We start from the raw sequence: 20645 nt of genomic DNA, 5'->3' as shown, positions 1-20645 counted from the left end.
CTGCATTGTTACATTGAACAGTTTTCAATATTTTCCTTCCATTCTGAAGGGTCACCTTTCAACATATTAGAGTGAAAAAATCAGAAACAGCGTAACATAAGAGAAAACTTTAGCCATGGAAGGAGACAAAGCATAAAAACTTTTGTTGTGAAAACTATCTAGCAGCAAACATAAGGTCACTGAACTAGAAAGATAACACCCCCTGTATAAAAATCACATCAGACAAACTCCAAAACCTCACTAAAAGTCAATGAAGTCATGACATTTTCTGCTAGAAGATACTATAAACTTTTAATATGCTTCTTAAAAATCACAAATGTCCAAGAACTAAGTGATGTGTTTCAAGTTTGGGAGCATACTTTAAATCTGAGTTTTAAAAAACTATTGTTATTATATAGAAAACATAAGACAATATTGAGGAAGATCAACAGATGTTTTAAAAACACACACATAATCCCACCAATTCAACTCTAATTTTTCATATTCTATGTTTCTCATCAGACCTTATCCAATTTCCATAATACTGTTAAATAGTTATAATGATAGCACAGACCATAGAAAAATATAATTTTTCCAACAAAGTTATTTATATTGTTTTACAATTATATTTTTGATGGTATAGCACTGACTTCAATAAGTAAATCTTTTTCTACAACTACTAAATAAGCTACTTAAGATTAAAAAATAAATCTTGATAATTATTAACAACCAATTTCCAAAGACCATTCTCCAACATAGTAAACATTTCATTCTTTCCCTCAAGGAAAAAGTTATGGTTGCTGTCACAACTTGCAGTAAGGCTAAAAAAGCACACATCTTATTCTAACACGATGAAATGCTGTATTAGAAAAGCACATTATTTTTCTTACCTTTTGAGCAACACAATTTATTTTTCAGTAATTCAACAATATTTGTCCAAAGATTGATGAGATTTATACATTTTAGATATTTAATAAAATGTCTACATGAAGTTGAAATTTTATTCTAAAATAGACAGAAAGGAAAACACAACCATATATCCACTTACCAGCCTTTTCCTTCTCTGAAATACCTGGAATAACCTGAAAAAGAAAACAAAAGTAAAAAAGTTGTGGTATTATTAGAAAGAAACATCAAATAACAATATTATGAATCAAATGAAGTACCATAAACCAAGCAAAATTAAATCAAACTTGGCAGCAGAAAAATGAGAAGGCAGAGAATCTGAACAGACATTTCCCCAAAGAAGACATTTAAATGGCCAATGGGTACATGAGAAGATGTTCAACATCATTAATTACCAGGGAAGTGCAAATGGACACCACAGTGAGTTATCACCTCGAGCCTGTTAGAAAGGCCGGTAAGTGGATATTACCAAGAAGACAAGAAATAATACATGTTGGTGAGTATGTGGAGAAAAGGGAACTCTTATGCACTGTTGGTGGGAATGTAAACTGGTGCTGCCACTATGGAAAACAGTTTGGAGGTTCCTAAATATTTTTTTTAAATATTTAAAAAATTTAAAATAAAAAAAAATTTATATCAGAAAGCTGTATGACTTAGCAATCCCACTTCTGGGTATATATTCAAAGGAAATAAAAAGAGGAAATCAAAAAGCTATCTGCACTCCCATGTTCATTGCAGCATTACTCACAATAGCCAAGATATGGATGTGATATATAATGGAATATTTAGGCATGAGAAAGATAGAAATCCTGCCATTTGCAATAACAGGGACCTTGAAAGTAATTATGCTAAATGAATCAGAGAGTATAAAAGTGGTTACCAGGGTCTGGCGCAGGGGTGTGGCTGTGGGAGTAGGGGTGGGAGTGGAGGTGAGGTGGGGGGATGGGGAGAGAAATAGGGAGAGGTTAGTAAAAGGGTATGAACTTTCAGCTGTAAGATGAACAAGGTCTGAGGATGTAATGCAAAACATGGTGACTATAGTTCATAACACTGTGATATACAATTGATATTTGCTAAGAGAGTGAAACTTAAGGGTTCTCACCAAAAAAGGGTAAATATCTGAGGTAATGGATGTGTTAATTAATTAGATGTAAACAGTTCTTTCACAGTGTATACATATATCAAATCACCACGAGGCACACTTTAAATATCTCACATTTTTTTGGTCAGTTATACCTCAATAAAGCTGAAAAGAAAAATGAGAGTTGTGGAACTATCAGCAAAGTTACTACATCCAGCTATGATAATTCTAAATCACCCTGTCATTGTTTTTTCTCTGAAGGCAGACTCATTGTCGATAAATGAGACTAAAACTCTCTTTGAATTTGGGTAGAATTTTTGGAGTTCATTCGTTTTCTCCTATTTTGGGAGGCAGAAACGGTAAATTGTTTGTTTGGTCTCTGGCGTTTCAAAATCTGTCTTGTCCCCTCACAGCTCAGAAGCTTCCTTTATAAAACAGGGAATCACTCCCAGTTCACAGGGCTGCCGAGGGGACTAAGTATATGGCCTCCAGAAAGCATACGAGGTCCTCAGGAAAAGGTAGCTGCTCTGTTTGTTACTATGGGCTTTGGGCCAATGGGTCTAAACCTCTCTGACATGAAAGGGTTAGAAGTTCAATTCCCAGCATCTAGTATCTATTGCTATCATTATTTAAAAATAGAGTTTAAAATGAGATGCTTACAAAAGACTTTGAAGTATAAATGTCTAATTCTACTCTTTGTGGAGATTCTAAAAATATTTTAGGAAGTTGAACTTCTAGTTCCCATTCACCTCAGTTATTCATGTATAAAATACAGTTAGCATGAGGATAGTACCTTGTACTGGAAACCTTTTATAAATCTATCTGACCCACTGGGATTTGACGCCTTTGAACCCATAGCCACTGATCACACAAGATGTCACAAGTGATGTTTCTCCCCTTCTTCAAGGAACAAAGTCTCTAAAGTTGGGGTAAGAAAAGTAGACTCACTAATTTTGTTGTGTGTGTGTGTGTGTGTGTGTGTGTGTGTGTGTGTAAGAGAGAGAGAGAGAGACAAGGGGGGGGAGAGAGAGAGAGAGACTCAGTGTACTTCTGTTATAGGTCAGCCTAAGGAAATAGCATCAATCTTCATTTCCAGAAATATCAAATATGAGGACACCAATATTGTTGTGAGATATTTATTGCTATGGAGATCCTTACCTTAGGAATTTACAGGATTTTGAGATCAATGTAATTTCTCAAATAAGGGAAAAGTCTTTCTATAGATAATAAGTTATTTTTTTGTTTTGGCAAGGTTGATCCATAGTAAAATTATATTTTGACTTAACCTCACTCTACATTTAGGCGTTCACGTCTTGCTCTCCGGGTGTTTACATCAGCTCTGTACCCTGACAGCAATGTAGTCATAAGGAAACTCTCAGGTGACAAGTGCACAGTGGAGGATCACTCCAGAGAGCGGGGCACCAAATGGCTTGAGGAGGCTTCGAGCATCTTTTTCAGCATTGTCTCATTTATAGCAGGGTCATCTGATTTTTTCTTCCCTTCTCGAAGAACTCTGATTCTATACTCCAGGAATGCTATTTTTTCCCTTTACAGGAAAGTTACCCTGCAGTTTTGGTGATATTTGTTTAGTTTTTATGTGTCTTTTTGGAAAGGATTTAAAAGTGGCATTAAATTCATACTATGTTATATTTTAAGCCTAACTCCTAGATTTCCCCCCTGCCTGGAGATAACAGTTTTAAATTAACTTATCTCTTTTGTGAAAAGCAAATAAAAAACAACAAAACAAAACAGAAACCCTTTCATGGACAAGAATGTAAAGGTTGGTGACAGGTAATTAAAGGATGTTTAGTGAGAAAGCTCTTCAGTGTATGGACAGCTAACACTTACTACTATGTCCTTAGCATGCACAAGATGCAGTTTTGAGCTGTTACCTCCATAAGCTCACTCAATCCTTAGAACAATCCCATGAAGTCCTGGAGAGCAAAACAACTTCTGTGAGGTCACTGTCAGTAATGGAAGGTAGGACACACCCATTGGCATGCTGGCCTCTGAGGTCACTAACACTAATTTCAAATTACTAAAAATTGTAAAGATTTGAAGAGATCCCATGAAAAGATATGACTTAGATCACAAAATATCCATGTAGGCATAACAGTAACAGACATTTAGAAAATCTAAGGAAGCTCTCTGTTCTTACAGCTAAGGCATTTAAGGCAAATTGAATGTTTTGCTCCAAATCACAGCTTGACCAGTAACAAGCCTTCCATATTTTATCGTATTTGATTACAAAGCATGCAACCAAGCATGTATAAGTATTCAATAAAAATGTTAATGAGCTGCACTCTGAAGCAAAAATGTTTTAGCCTCCATACAGCTAGCGCTAATACTTCATGGAGCCAATGCCAGTTACTTTAAATTTCACCACGTTCTGCCCGATTCTTTAAGCTACCAAGGCTCCCTTCCATTAAATAACTGCAATGGCCATATTATGAGGTGGAGCAAGGAAAGTCAAAATGTAATGCACCCAGAATTTGATAACTTCTCTTTTAAAGTAAAACCACATATTAATAAGTGCTGGATGTCTCTCAGCTGATTTATCTTTGAATTTGAAGGATAACTGTCTCTTTAGAATATGGGTTATAAATAATTGAATTTGAGTGATTTCCCAGGGATGAATGGCATTCAATTAAAAAAAAAAATAGCGACACCTGGTTTTCAATTAGTTAAAGCTATCTATTGATTCTTATGATATGCCTTACATTATTCTAAGTACAACAATCTTTGGTAAAGTTTTCTTATTTGTGTAATTCATATCTACTTAAAGAAGATGGTGAAAAGATGAACAGATCCATGCAGTGGATGCTAAATGGCAATGATTAACACCATCACAGGTGTGACATTAAAAAGAGTAGGAATATAGTAGATAATTAGGACTACCCAAGAGGAAATGAAATGGTTTTCTTGGGCCTTGAACCTTCAGGAAGGAGGTGTTGGTCAAGAGTTTTTTGCCTTTGACTTCTGAGAAGAGGCATGGCCGCTAGGTTTGGGGTCCATGTCTTGAGGTTCCAGAGTGTTCTGTCTGTTGCTTGGAAAGAAACATTCCATGCAAGCTGGCTACATAGTCTGGTACAGAGTAAGCGTTCATCAAACATTTGTGGAATTAAAATACCAAATGCATATTTGTATGTACAGTTTAAGTAACATGTATGACTGCTGCTTATGAGAAAGCTCCCATAAAAGGCATATTTTTGAATTCATTAGGGGCTTTTGTTAATAGCTGCCATATGTTTCATTTGAACTGTATCCTCAGGAAGTGATTTAACATTTCTGGCAATAAAGCAATTAAATAGGATTTTCCTGCTGGCCATATGGGTTCGCTGTAACTTCATATTTTCTTCTCTCATTTCTCAGTGGAGCAAAGGAAAATCTACTAATAACTTCCAAATGAGAGAAAATATAATTCATAGTCTTTTGTTATTCTTTTTCATGATAGTCAAATGGTAGAACTAACCACTTTTTCTATGGCTATTCTGACCCTCCAATAGTTCTCCATATGCAAAGATTTTCATTTAAGTTAATCTGTTAAGGTGTTTTACAAGTGTATTTTTAAAAAGCCATTAAAGAAAAAGCTTTTTAGTAAGAGGGGAGGAAACAATTTGCTTTCTCTTAATGAGGTCTTTAAAAGCTGTGTGTGGGAGCTTAGGCTGTGTGTGTCTGTTTGTGCTTTTGAATGTAAAAAATGGTTGGGGAAATGCTGATTTTGACATGTCTTGAGGAAATGCTGTAGACATATGTTGATTCTTTTGGTCTGTGCTAGGATGGCTTTCTGTACTTACAGGAGAATCGTAGCTGAACACCTTTTAGAAGCTTACACTAACTACCTAGGAGCTGCTAACATAAACAGTAACATACGCAATAAACGTCATATTGGAATTTTATTAATATAATGACAATTGAAACATTCTAAATGATCCAATTTCTTCTTGATGATTTTAGGTGAAAATTGAGATGATTTTCCCCTTTAATATGTTAATTTTATTAATATTCCATATTCCTCACTTATATATTTTTCCTATTAATTTTTTGGAATCAAGACCACAGAATACTACCATTAAGAAGGCCTTTTGAAAGCTAACCCCTTCCAACAGTGGGCAGCTAGGGGAGACTGGAAGATTCCATGAAGGCATTCATTTTTGTCCTGCATTAAATACTCAGAAACCTAAGCATATACGTTTTCTTTTACAGGCAAAAGGAAAGAAACCATTATTGTACAGTTGATCCTGGAAAATATATGGAGTTTGTATGATGCTGTCTTTTAAATGCCGTCTTTTAAAGGTTAAAAAACAAAGTGTTACCGTTAATTTTGTGCTTTCCCTCTTTACAGGTAGTGCTTGTTTAGCATGTTGTAAAAAATATTAGAGATGTTCACACAGAAGTTTATGGAATATTCTGCTCTGTTCTACAGAGATTTCCTCCATTTGCCTTTTTTAAAATTGCAAGAACCAGCGGCAGAGTAATGCATTCCTTTCCCTTAAAAACATTCACTTTTGTTCCCACAAAAATATCTTACAGAGAAATTTAGAAAAGGGTCATTATGTCCTTACAAATTTCAGGAAAACCTCTCTCAGTGGTGGAACAGCCTCTGTCTCAGATGAGGGCACAAGAGCCCATTGTTGGTACATGGGCAACAGGAAGAGTTTGGGGATTCACATTTTTGGGGGGAAGACATGAAAGACAACATAAAAAAAGGTACATTAGAAAATGGGTTTGTTTCCATCTCTTTATTTAAAGACTCTTTTGAAATCACTCCAGTCTGCGATATTATTAGCCAGTCAATGATTTTTGTTTGCTTTCATTTGAACAAAGAAGTTCATTGAAAAGCTCTGATTGACAATCTGATATCATCGATTTTGGTTTACAAAGCACTTCTCTAGCTTTGAGAGTCATCTTTCTTTCACTGAAAATATAGGCTCTTCTTGGTGGTGGGAATTTAATATCATTTAGTCTTATTTCCCAAACACAGCACTTCGTCCACCACCTTTACAATTTTTACTATATATATGGATCACCTACAAACAATTTAATAATATTTTAAATATTAAATTTAAATATATTTCAGAGGGAGATTGGAGGACTGGGTGAAAAAGGTGAAGGAATTGAAAAGTCCAGATTGGTAGTTACAAAATTGTCATGGGAATGTAAAGTACAGCATAGGAAATATAGTCAATAATATTTTAATAACTATGCATGGCGCCAGGTGGGTACAGGAAATATTAGGGAGAATATTTTGTAAAGTATGTGATTGTCTGACCACTATGCTCTATACCTGAAACTAATACAAAATAATATTAAATGGAAATTGTAATTGAAAAAAATAAAACATCATTGAGGAAATTTTTAAAAAAAACATAAATACATTTCCTTTTTTCACTTGACTTGTTTTAAATAATAAAAATAAAATGCATAAATTTATGGGTTTAAGTTTTTGGTTATATTATTCATAATACACATTAAAATAATCACAAATTTTAAATGCTTATCTCTATATCAGTTGAAGTACACTAATAGTCTATGTAACCATACTTTGGGAAGCACTCATCTAATTCTAACACTGTCATTTTGCCTATGAGGATGCTGAGATCCAGAGAGATTAAGTGACTTGCCCAGTGGTACAGAGCTTTAACTGGCCAAATGGGGATTAGGCTAGAATCTGGGTCTTAGAGCACTGTATGTTATATCGTTATTCATAAGACTGACAAAGTCAAAAGGTCACCAAGATTTGTCCCTCTTAGTGTCATGATTCTGGTGTAACTTAGCTTCTCAATCATACAATGGAAGATCATGGGAATTCAGTTACAGAGGAAGAGATGATGTGCTGGTGTGAGGACTATCTTCAAAGTACACATCATACAATCGAAGTGAAATAAATATATGCACAGTTACCCGAGGACTGTAGTTCATGCTGTGTATCCGTCGTTTGACCCTTTACATAGCTTTACGTAATTTTGAAATTTTATTAATCCTCTTTTATTTGTCTTTTACTGTAAGTTGTTCTTTTTTTGTAAATATGTAAGTTCTCTATTTTAAAATGTTATCTGATTCTATGCTCAACCTTAGTAATTTTGGAAAAAGAATCATTGTTAAAGTACTTGAATACGTTTATATGTTTCACTAGAAAAAATGAATTACTTCTTTCTTAGGTATTATATATATATCCTTCAATTTATGAGTTCTTAAAAACTATTCTTTTATTGTTTGGTATAGTGATTTGCATATGGCACCCATTTAGAAATACTGACTGATTATTCAAGATAGCATTTTTTTTTTTTTTTAAAGCCTGGCTTATGACAGTTCAAATTTAAGGAGAAACTGTAGACATGTAGACATTTTTAAGGAAAAATGATATTCAAGATAGGTGCTTTATTCAGTGAACAACTGACTCAGAATGACTGTTATTTTTCTTGTTGGATGATGTTAACCAGCAAGTCATCTGCCCTTCAGTGTTACACTTTATGTCCTTTCATTCTTCCTAGTATCCCTCACAATGGATTTTTAACTTTCTCCATGTCTGTATTTTTCTAACCTGAGTCATAGTTTTCTACTGGTGTGCACCCCTCTCTCTGTATCAGAAGGATATTACAAAAGCAACTGTCCCTGCTACAGTTTATCACTCTACCACTGTTTGCCTTAAATGCTTTCAATGCTGCTCCCTCCTCCTGGAATGTTAGTTAGCTACGTGCTGTGCTCTGAGATCCTCTTACTCTAGTGCCCAGTTCTAGTTAATCAGTTAACAGACACATGTTGAGTAACCACTACATGCGCAGTCTTTTACAAAGTGCTGTGGCACTAAAAGAAATAGAAGACATGCTGAAAAAATAAGTAATCCAATTGTGATTCAAGATTGCAGATTAAAACAGAAAATGGTGGATATGAACAAGTACCACGTTCCTTGTTGCCACTAATCAGCTCTGTGACTTTGGGCAAGTTTCTAGAACTCTCTGAGCTCAGTTTCCTCATCTGTAAAAAAAAGGGTAGAAATAACATCTACATCTCAGGGTTATTTGAGGATTAACTGACATACAGTATTAAAAGGGATTATCACTACACTTGTCCCAGGACTCCCTAAGTGTAAACTATTCCTATGGTTGGATTTGTCATTGTGACATAAAAAAGTGACTATTTATTCTGAAACAATGCAAAGAAGCACAGGTTTAGATTCATATCAATAATTAAAAACCTGAATGTTTCTCTGTATTACCAGAAGTTTACTAATAGTCTCAGTTTCATAGCTTCCAACTCAAAAAAAAAAATCTGCACATTCCTGTGTATTACCAAAGATTTATTAATATTCTCACAGCTTCCTAACTTCCAACTTAAATACCTTTGGCAGAACTAGGCTACTGTTAGAAACTCAAAACATGTAGCAATAACTCAGAACTGCAGAATGAATACAGGTTAAAACTACTTAAATTATATATATATATATATATGTGTGTATACATATACACACACACACACACACACACACATATATAATCTTGATGACAAACTATAACCTTGTTCACTGAACGGGAATTTACTCTTATCAAATACTACTTCATGTAACTGGGCTCCTGGCTGGGGCCCAGAAAAACTTTTGTTAACAGGTGGATAGCCATTGTAGTGGTGCTGACTAAAAACCTGGATTTGAAATACATACCTTTTGTGTGTTGTAAGCCACAATGCCTTATTTACTCCATGACGCCAGGCTCAGTTCAAATATAGATACTACTCTACCTGAAAAATGACTTTTAGAAATGGGGACTCCAATCAAATAATAACTAGATGTTTAATTCTTTCAAAGCTGTAAACTGCATGAACATTGAGATATTTTCAAATGCACTGCTCTTTGAGGATGGATAAATAGCCGGGAGAGATGTGTTACCATTTCTGAGGCACATTCCTGAATAAATTCATAAAATGTAAAAGGTGTCTACCTGGTGAGGAAGAAAGTTGGGTTCATTTAGAGGTGAACTTGATATTTGAGTCTTTCAATTGCCTGCTCTTGATAACATGATAAATATTCTAGGACCTGTCTCCCTAAATCACAATGTCATGCAGCACAACTCAATTTCTTTCTCTTCTCTTTCCTCTTTTCTCTCCTCTTCTCTTCTCTTTTTTCTTTTCTTTTCTTTCTTTTCTTTTCTTTTTTTCTTTCTCCCTTCCTTCCTCTCTTCCTCCCTCCCGCCCTCCCCTTCCTTTCCTTTCTTTTTTAAAATATATCTTTATTGATTTCAGAGAGGAAGAGAGAGGGAGAGAGACAGATAGAAACATCAGTGATGAGAGAGTCACTGATCGGCTGCCTCCTGCATGCCCCCGACTGGGGATGGAGCCCGCAACCTGGGCATGTGCCCTGACCGGGAATCGAACCCCGATATCCTGGATTCTAGGTCGATGCTCAACTGCTGAGCCACGCCCAGCCAGGCACGACTCAATTTCTTTACCACACCAGGAACTCTCTGCCTGTTAGTTTTCCATTTGCCCTTCCAGATTTCCTTTCCACTCCGTCCTCTGTGCAGGAAGTCTGACCTGGATGGGAAGGGATACTGCATGCCCTGATATGCCTGGGATAATTCTGGTTTACCTAGGCCTCCTGGTCAGTTTAGCATTTGTCTCAGAATGTTAATTATAAAAAATAGGCTTTTTTTTTTTTTTTTTTTTTTAGAGCAGTTATAGATTCACAACAAAATTGAGCAGAAGGTACAGAGATTTCCCCTATATACCCTGCCCCCACACATGCATAGCCTCCCCCATTACCAACAGCTCCCTCCACTCCCAGAGTGGTATGTTTGTTACAACTGATGAACCTATACTGACACATCATTATCACACAAAGGACATAGTTTACATTAGGGTTCACTCTGGGTGTTGTATAGTGGATTTAGACAAATATGTAATGACATGTATCCAAAATTACAGTATCATACAGGATTGTTTCATGGCTCTAAACATCCTCTCTGCTCTGTTCATCCCTGCCTCCCCTTAGCCTCTGAGGACTACCGATCTTTTTACTGTCTCCATCGTTTTACCTTCTTCAGAATGTCATATGGTTGGAATCACACAGTATGTAGCCTTTTCAGATTGGTTTGTTCCCGCCCCCCCGTCCACTTAAAATATGCATTTAAGGTTCTTCCATGTGTTTTCATGGTCCGGTAGCTCATTTCTTCTTAGCATCGAATAATATTTCATTGTCTGAATGTACCAGTTTATTTATCTATTCACCTACTCAAGGACATCTTCCTTGCTGCCAGGTTTTGACAATTAATTATGAATAAAGCTTCTGCAAACATCTGTGTGCAGGTTTTTGTGCAGACATAAGTTTTCAACTCCTTTGGGTAAATACCAAAGTGAAATTGCTAGGTTGTATGGTAAGAATATGCTTAGCTTTGGAATGTTCATTTTTTGATGACATAAAATTATAAATAGTTGTATTAATGTAAGTCAGAATGGGTTTGTCTTTTTGGCTCCTATAGTCTTGTCTAGAGCTGTGTGCGATTCATGTGCTGAGAACAGTTCTCACTTTAATATATAGTTACATGTGAAAGACGACTGGTGATAAACACTCTTTCCAAAACCCTTTCCAGATGTAATCTAAAAAACACCTCCCTTTTAAGAACAGCAGGCAGGTTACTCCCTGGTTTAACAAAGTGCACTCAGACACAAGTGGCTAGGGACAGCTCACTGCTGATTTCTGGTGGTGACGAAAGTGACACTGCTGCCTTACCGGTCACTTGGTGGACCAGCCAGTTTGGCTCCGGTGCTTGCTGCAGCCAGCAGGATACAGAGAGCGTAGTGGGGTAGGAGGGAAATGTGGTTTAGGTGTACATGAAATATGCATATGAGAAATATGTGAGGGAAAGAGAGGAGCAGCAGTTCTGCCATAGTGTTTAGAGTAGGAGGGGCGTTTCTGTTATCGGGGTTTCATTGTTTATGGTATGGTATAAAAATCTATAATGGTTATGGGATTGTTAGGTAGCACTTTTTATTTGTTTTATTTTTGCAGTAATCACAATTAATTTTAACAACTCCTTTAGTTCTCAAAAGTGTCCCAGTTTGGATGATAATTTACATGGAAACACTTTGTGTGAATTCCATCTACACATCCCATGCCCCTGGTGTCCAGGTAGGTTTGGCCTATGGGGAGCTCCAATAGGGGATATAAGGGTATGACATAATGATTTATAATACAAAAAATATATTTAATCTCCTTCCTGGCACAGAGCTCCTAAAACACTTGGAATTTCCTAAGTGATGACAGTGATAAAAGGTGTCTTTTGTTATGTTAATGATGTGACTTTTGGAAAGCATCTAAGTATGGGGTCTGGTTGCCAGTAAAGCCAACCATGTGATTAGAGGGTTAGAACTTTCAGTCTGACCCCTCCCCTTACCTCCACCTCCACCTCTGGGGTAGAGAGGGGGACTGGAGGCTGAGTTGGTTGCCAATGGCCAATGATTTAATCAATCATGTCTATGTAATGAAGCCTTCATAAAAACTCGGAAAGAGTTTGGAGAGCTTATTATTGGTAAACACATGGGAAGCTTCACTAGGAAGCTGCAATTTCACACTTCCCAAGGAATCACTGGCTCACTCCCAGCAAATCACTGGGGAGATGGGTCTAACAAAGGGGAGATGTATGCATGTGCAGTCAAGTCAGGGGGACTAGGGAAGGTACTTGTCAGTCAAACGGGAATAGAGATCATTGGCCAGAGGAGATGGGCTACTGCAAGCCCGTGAAATTTTGGAATATATAATCCCCCAGACAAAGGAGCTCACTTTCTTGTGGCACATGGCTCTCTTGGCACTCTTGTGGCTCTCTTGCATTTTCCCATGTTGCCTCCACAGCCATGTGGCCCAAGAGGCTGCACAAACTGAGCTAGCCTGATGCTGGATTGGACTGTGTCCCCACATGGAGTGACAACTCTGGGAAATGGCTTTATTCCTACCTCTGCTGAAAGCAAAGTAGGACTTCTTCTTTGGCAGGACAAAGGGAAGTGGGATCTTGGAAACTCAGGGATTTAACTCCATGCAAATAAATGCCACTCATTCTCCTGTGCGAATCTCAGAAAATTCTTTTTCTCATGATATCACAAGAAGTCCACTTCTCCTTGCAACAGGTGGGGACAGAGAGCTCCCAATCAATAACAAAATGACCATGTTTAGCACTCTTGACCAGTATCACTAAAGAACTAACGCTGTGGGGGCTGTGTATAGTATGTGTGGGGGAAATACAGAGGAAGGAGGCCTGAATTAAAGATACTAAGAGGGGCCACACGGGGAGAGAGTATAGAAGAAAGGGAAGAAGTTTGAGTTAGGACTTCAGGAGAATGGAAAGCAGAGAAAGAAAAGTCAGAGAGATAAGCTGTGGTCAAGAGAGAATTTAGGTTCCTCTTGGAGGAACTCTAACCTTTGTTTTGGGTGCAACTTCATCTATGTTCTGTAATTAACATAATAAAATACTTGGTAGCATGATTTAAAATAAAAATATGAAAATAATGTTGTTATTTTTCCCCTTTTCAGAATTACAATATGGCAGGATCTCCCACAAAACTGATAGTATGTAATACTTAAAATGCAAAGTGTAGTACTAGGAATAATAATAAATTTTAAAAATATTCAGGTTTATTAATCTATATGCTAAACAGGGAAGTAGTGAATAAAGGAACCAGAGATTAGAAAGCTATTCCAAAGTGAGAGACCTAAACAGGTCAGTATATTTTAGTAACAAAGAGAATGTTTCCTCTGTAATGAAGCTCTTTTCTCTTTCTAATTAGCCACTGCCTTTTTTTTTTTTTTTAATAGGAAGTTACTATTACATGAGTACTAAATCAGGAGCATAATTTAGCCAGTTTTCAGAAAACCGAGGATTTTCTGAAATTATCTATCTATCTATCTATCTATCTATCTATCTATCTATCTATCTATCTATCATCTATCTATCTATCTATCATCTATCATCATCTATCTATCTAATTTTTTCTTTTTTTATTATAAGAAAGAAACACTTTTAAAATTGGCTTTTATTTGCAGGCTCTCCTGATAATGATTCCGAACAAGTCCACATGGCCCAGATGAAAGAGGTGACCTATTTTTAAGTGTCTTTTATAGGAATTCAGTAATAGTGCTACATTCTCCGGTAAGCCTATTTTTAATTTCCCAACTCTTTTCTTTAGTATTTGGGTCAAAATTTTGATTTACAAATGGTACCTTTCCACTTATTCTTCACTCTGGGAACACAGAGTACTAAAAATGAAAGGTTCATTGAAGTAGACCTGAGAAATATTTTAATTCAAATTCAGTATTTACATTGGGGTTTTGAACTCCTTCTTTTTTTAAAGAACAGTAGTAAATTTCCTTTGTAATGAGCAAAATTTCAAATATAAAATCAAAATTGCTTTCATTAAATGCTTAATAGGTTAATAAAAACATTTAATAGCCAGAGCTATTAAATACCCTTGATCATTTTTGATTTGAAAGATAATCATATGTCAACTGATAAAATAAACAAATAATTATTACAGTTATATGTTTGGAAGCTTTTTGTTCCACTTAAAGTGCAAGTACTTTAGTATGTTTATCCACTTGTACCCCTTATAAAACTTACTTTGTTGGACACAAACTGTTAATTTGAATTTAGATTTTTACGTTGATTTCATATGGATCTGACATTCTAACATATAATAAACCCCAAAGGATTTAAACTGTCCTCTAGAGGCTTCAGATCTAGTCCTATAGCCTTAACAAGGTTAAACACTTTAGGTCACAGTTTTCTTAGTTATAAAGTTTAGCTTATCTTTAAACTTCCAAATTTTAAATAATTCTTCATTTGTGCTGAAATGTCTGTGTTTCTCTTGGAAATGTCTGTCAGAAAAAAACTTAGCCAAACTGAAACCATATGAGGTCTAGGAAGCAATATTTCTTTACTGCATAGACCTAAGAGGGTTTCTCTATGGCATTACCCACAGAGCGTAATGTAATGGCTTTACTATATGTCCACAAATTCTTTGACACAACTTTCTTTAAAAGATAGAGCCTCATTCCCCTCCCTAATAGAGAATGGCAGAAGTGAAGGGTGTGTGACTACTGACGGTGTGTTAAAAGGTATCACAGGACACCCTGCACTGGCATAAACTAGCTCCCCTGTCATAAGGACACTCAAGTCACCCTACATATTTCACATAACAGCCATATGAATGAGGCATACTGGAAACAGATCCTCCAGTACTGGTCATGCCTTCAGAAATCTTGACAGCAACTTCATGAGAGATGCTAAGCTAGAACTATCCAACTAAGCTGTTCCTGAATTTCTGACCCATAAAGACAATAAATGTTCACTGTTATTTTAAGTTGTTAAACTTGAGGGTAATTTGTTATGCAGCAACAAATAACTAATACATCTGCCTATATATTTAAATGAGGAACTTAAGCTATCTCTTGTACACATCTGCAAAACTATACCTAAATTAAAATTCATCTTATTTCCTAAGGAGCTAGATTTTTTAGAGCTCCTTTTAAAAGGCCATCTGATGTTCAAGGACATTAATTTACCTTTAATATAAAGAATACAAATTTCCCCTGCTGCAATCAAATAGCATTTTGTGTGTGTATGTGTGTGGCAGAATTAATGGAAGCTGTTCTTTTTTATTCTCTTTCATCATTCTTTGCAGTTAAGCACCCTGCCTGGATTGATGGTCACATTTTAAATCAAAATAGAAATTATATACAACATAATAAAAATTTATTTCTACCCTTGAGGAACTTAAACTTTTCAACAAAATGTGATGTAAGCATATAAGGCATATGTTTTCATACCATATTGACATATATACAGAGATAAGGTAATGCAGCAAAATGAATACCTTATTGTTATTAAATATCTATATATAGTATTTTATTTAATCCTCACAGTAATCCTATAAGGCATAAAATAAGCCCTTCACTAGTTGGTGGTATTATTTCTTTTTGAAATAAATATTTTTTCTGATTATAGATATATTTTAGAGACTTTGAAAATACAGAAAGATACCCTAGTGTTGTATTCATGCAAATCAATCCAGCAAGATGGATTATGAATTATGTGAGAGAGCTAATGTATCTCAATGCATCCAGTTTTGTGGCTTAATGAGAGATGCTACTGAGCAGAGTAGAGACAAGTCTGTGGCCGGAGAACAGTGAAGACAAAGTCTGAGAAATCAGACTGGATTTTTTCCCCGTCTTACATCTGAGAGAGATCTAGCTGTATTTTTAAAATTTTTGTTGTTTCTCTCTCTCAAATGTGCTAACAAGGGGGCTCTCTAGAGGTACCATAGAAAGCAAACTGAAGATTTTCAGAAGCTCCTGTTATTGGGGAACATGTAGCACACAGGTCTGTAGGGCAGTTCTTTAATAAGCTCTAACTTTAATAGAACACAGTTTCCTTTTCCTTTTTTGTGTTAATCTGAGTAAGTCCTTACCTTCTAAACCAAATTCAAAACATGTACTTTCATTTATTAAGTGAAAAATGGAATATATATATATTTTTTCAGATTAGAATCTTATCAGGTCAAGCTGTTGTGAAGTTTTTACTGAACTTGAAAATCTGCCATTTAAACCAACCGAAAGGCAATCACAATGGTGTTTTCCTTGATAAATCTCAAAGACGTTATGTTTCTGCGTCTTACATGCTACACACATATACTATGTATATAAGGCAACTATTAGGGTATCAAGTAGTCTTTTGACAGTACTTTGGTCATTCTGTATAAAGAGTATTTACCATAAGATATTCTAAGTAATTGATTTGTTTGAGCACTCAAAGCTAGAAAATGTTTGAGTTTCTTGAAATTATGCAGGCATATGAATGAACTATGTAGAAAACATATACAACAAAGGCACTCCCTGGAAGTGAAGATCATAACAGAGAATTTTGTTTGTTTAGAATTCTGTAACTTACGGTAATTATTTTATAAAACAACTGGAAAAAAAACCAAGAAAAGAGAGATCTCAGAAGCTGCTCAGTCCTGGGTTTTTGCTTTTATAGCTTGTTTGGAGCCCTGGAAGCCCTGAAAGGAAGTAGGAGTGAGGCTAATGAGCTTTTGGCTTTCAGACCAGAGCCAGTCCCTCGAGGAGGCTGTTGGATTACTTCTCATATGGCAAGGGATAATGTGCTACATAGAAAAAATGTTTTCCTGCTTCCAAGAGTCATACTAAATTGCACAATACTTCTACACCGCTTCTCAAACACTTAAACATGTCCTGGGACAATCATTTTGTACATACACAGAAAAACGTCAGGAGGCCATAAACGTTGCTCAGCTACATAAAAGGGGGCTGACTAGTGGGTGGCTTCTGAGGCCTGATGGTAAGGTAGAGACATAAATGAAGCAGGCTGCCAGTGGACAAGTCTCAGTAAATAACGCTCTTTCATGTGAAGACAAACAGCTGCTGGAACTCTTTGGAAAACACTATAGAGATTTAAGAATTCAGAGAAAAAGAACTTTTGGCACTCTCACAGATGAAGGTCAGGACTAAATATTCTTTGGGGAAAAAAACATTGTCTTCTTGCATCACATTTTAAAACAGGCAGTGGTTTATATTTATTCCAAATTAAAGTAAAAAAAAAAAGGGGCTCTATCAACCACTCGTTCAATATATACTAAAAACTTGGTATTGCAAGGCAATAAGGAGAATATTAAAAATTATGAAGTGTAATTCCTAATTTCAGTGAACTTGAGATTTAAGAGAGAGAAAAAGACATACACATGCAAATTTCACTAATAATTCAAGAAACTGAGAGGTGATGTTGGCAATAAGAGGGCCCAGCTTTTTACTTAAGGAAAGCTGGCTTGCACTTGGATCATAATTCTGTATCAGCTGATCTCTGCTTAAGTCGTCAAGACGTGGTACAGTAGAACATCCAAAGGCTCACACATGATTATGTCTATATCTTGTCACTCAGAACTGAAAAGCCACCTACTGCTTTCCCTACCCCAACAGGAGCCCACTTATTAAGTTGGACAAGCAACACTAGCCTCCGATATCTTTCCTTCACTAAATCCACCAAAAGGGCCTGACAAATCACTTATGATTAAGTAATAAAAAACAGCAAAAGTGGGACTTCCAGGAATTCCTTTCTCAGGTTAGCTAGATCAGTGGTACCTGGACTATGCATGAGAATCACCTGGGGAGACCCTACTCCCAGAGTTTTTGGATTCAGTACATCAGTATGTCTAGGGTGGGGCTAGAGAATTTATATTTTCCTTAAATTGCCAGGTAATGCCACTGCTGCTGCTCTGGGGACCATACTTTGAGAACTGCTAAGCTCAGTGAACACACTGGTGTGATTTCAATTCTAAAAACGGAACCTGTGGCTGGAGTCTAGCGAGTAATGGAAAAGGGTGGCATGAGATGATGCTACAGAATTGGGTGGCAACGAGGTTATTTTATGCCTTGGAGTTTATGTTAAGCACTGAGAATCTACCCATGATTTCTAAGTAGATAAGTGATGTGATTTGATGTGCAGTTTTCAAAGATCCTCCTGCCTGTCCTGAGAAGAACATGTTGGGAGAAGAGGCCCAGAGACAGTGTTAACAGGTAAGAGAGAACAGTTTGGGGAAGAAAAATGACTGCTGCTTAGGCTAGTGCTAGTGATGAAGATGGGAAGAAGTGGCAGACCTAACTCACGTTCTGAAGGCAGAATCATCAGCAGACACTTGGTGATGGACTGATGGTGGGAGGGTGGGAGAGGCATCTGACAAAGAAGATGCTCAGCTTTGGTCAAACGAAGCTGAGTAGATAGAGTACTGGAGGCACTGGAGATAGAGAGGGCTGCACGGGGAGGGGCAGGGTGGTCGCAGAGCTCAAACTGGTGTGAGCCAAGCTCAAGCAGAGACAGCTCTGAGGCTTTTATTTTTTTTATTTTTTAAATATATCTTTATTAATTTCAGAGAGAGGAAAGGAGAGGGAGAGAGAGAGACAGAAACATCAATGATGAGAGAGTCATTGATCAAGCCCGCAACCCGGGCATGTGCCCTGACTGGGAATCGAACCGATTGCCTGGATCCCAGGTTGATGCTCAACTGCTGAGCCACGCCCAGCCGGGCTCTGAGACTTTTAAACTGTTGGTTACAGGAGTGTGGAGGTCAGAAGAAAGGTTGGGGCTGAAATTTAAATTGGATGGGACCTAAAGCTGGAGAGATGAGGCCTCGTTGTGTGAGAGTGGGTCTAGGACTGGATGTGGATTTATGGGCCAAGTAGAGAAGGGGCCAGTACAGCGAACTAATCAGGACCAGAGAGGAAAGAAAAACCAGAAATGCACGATGTCACAGAAGCTGAAAGAAGAGACTTTCTGGAAATGAGAGGCGCAGTCTGGAGGTGGCAGTGATGCTGACACCAGTAAGATGAGAATAAAAATGCAATCATTTGATCTAGCAACATGGAAACTGAGGAAGTCCCTGAAAACACCAGCAAGGGTAGATGTGGAAACCTGGTGGGGAAGGGAAGCTGGATTTGAGTGAGTTGAACAGTGAGTGGGAGGGGAGGAAGCAGACACTTATTCACTGAATCATTGATCCAGACATTGATTCATCCAATACAGTTTTAAATAAATATTATGTGAGACACAACAAAACCTTGGGGGAAAGATGAAGAATCAGTTTCCTGCCTTAGAGTGGCTCATTAGTCTTTATAAGTGGGGAGACAAACAAGTAAGCACTTTCTCCGTTCTCCTCTCTTCCCAGACTTTCCTCAAAACAAGCATTACTTCCTTGTGTTGTGACTCTCTGCTGGTCTCACAGAGATTCCCAAGTTTTTCATGTCAAGACATACATAAAAAGTGATAATATTGATAACTATTAATTTGTACTTCTTAATACCTTCATCTTTTTCACAAGGATGTAAAGTACAGCATAGAAAGTATAGTCACTAATACTATAATAACTATGTATGGTGCCAGGTGGATACTAGACCTATCAAAGGGATCACTTTGTAAATTTTATAAGTGTCTAACCACTACCCTGTACACCTGAAACTAATATAAAATAATACTGAACGTCAAAAAAAAAAAAAAGGGTAATATTGGTACACATCCTTGAGTTGGCTAGAAGGGCTTCTCAAGGCTGGAGCTGTGTCCTAGAAAAACACATTCCTGCCCTTGGCTCCAGCCTGTGGGATAAATGGAATCCTAGTCATCCCCAGGCTGGATCAATCTGTCATCACATCAGCCTCGGTATAGTCAGTTCTATTCATATCTAGGTTCTTCCCACCAAAACTGAAGTTCAAGAGGTCTATAGGAAAGAAATTCTACTAAGTTTGGGGGTTGCCTGGGTTTTGGTATTTTCCTGACCTCTTCTTTGTGGTGTGATTAGGAAACGTTACCACTATTAACGTAGCATTTATCTGATATATATTATTACTTAAGAATCTTCTTACATACTCTTATTACATATTTAGATATCATGTCCTATTTCTCCAGTTAAACTCTAAGATTCCTGAGCACAAGAGCTATGAGTACTCTCCCTTCACCTTCCCAGTGCCCACGTAGTGCCTGCCATGCTGCAGGTAATGTCTACTGACTGACATATGCGCAGGTACCTGAAGTCTACATTTACTGCTCAGACTGTCTGTAATGGAAGAGAAAGGAGAATTGTTTTATTATCCAAAAATCAAGACTGATTTTTGTCTTTGGCTGATAGCCTCATCGGA

At 36.9% G+C, this 20645-nt stretch overlaps 1 protein-coding gene across 3 annotated transcripts in view; it reads right to left on the bottom strand.

The window, feature by feature from the left end:
* DLC1 (DLC1 Rho GTPase activating protein) overlaps positions 1-20645 on the bottom strand; it is a 321812-nt gene that overhangs the window by 172710 nt on the left and 128457 nt on the right. For all 3 annotated transcript variants that reach the window (XM_081130751.1, XM_081130750.1, XM_081130756.1), the window contains one exon: positions 1028-1061. In XM_081130751.1, the coding sequence (XP_080986877.1) occupies positions 1028-1061 (34 nt within the window). The remainder of the gene's footprint in view (positions 1-1027; positions 1062-20645) is intronic.

The sequence above is a fragment of the Miniopterus schreibersii genome (genome assembly GCF_964146895.1).
Source record: "Miniopterus schreibersii genome assembly, chromosome: 2".
NCBI lineage: Eukaryota > Metazoa > Chordata > Mammalia > Chiroptera > Miniopteridae > Miniopterus > Miniopterus schreibersii.
Note: the sequence above shows the minus strand (reverse complement) of the source record. Positions and strands in the feature narration are given on the sequence as shown.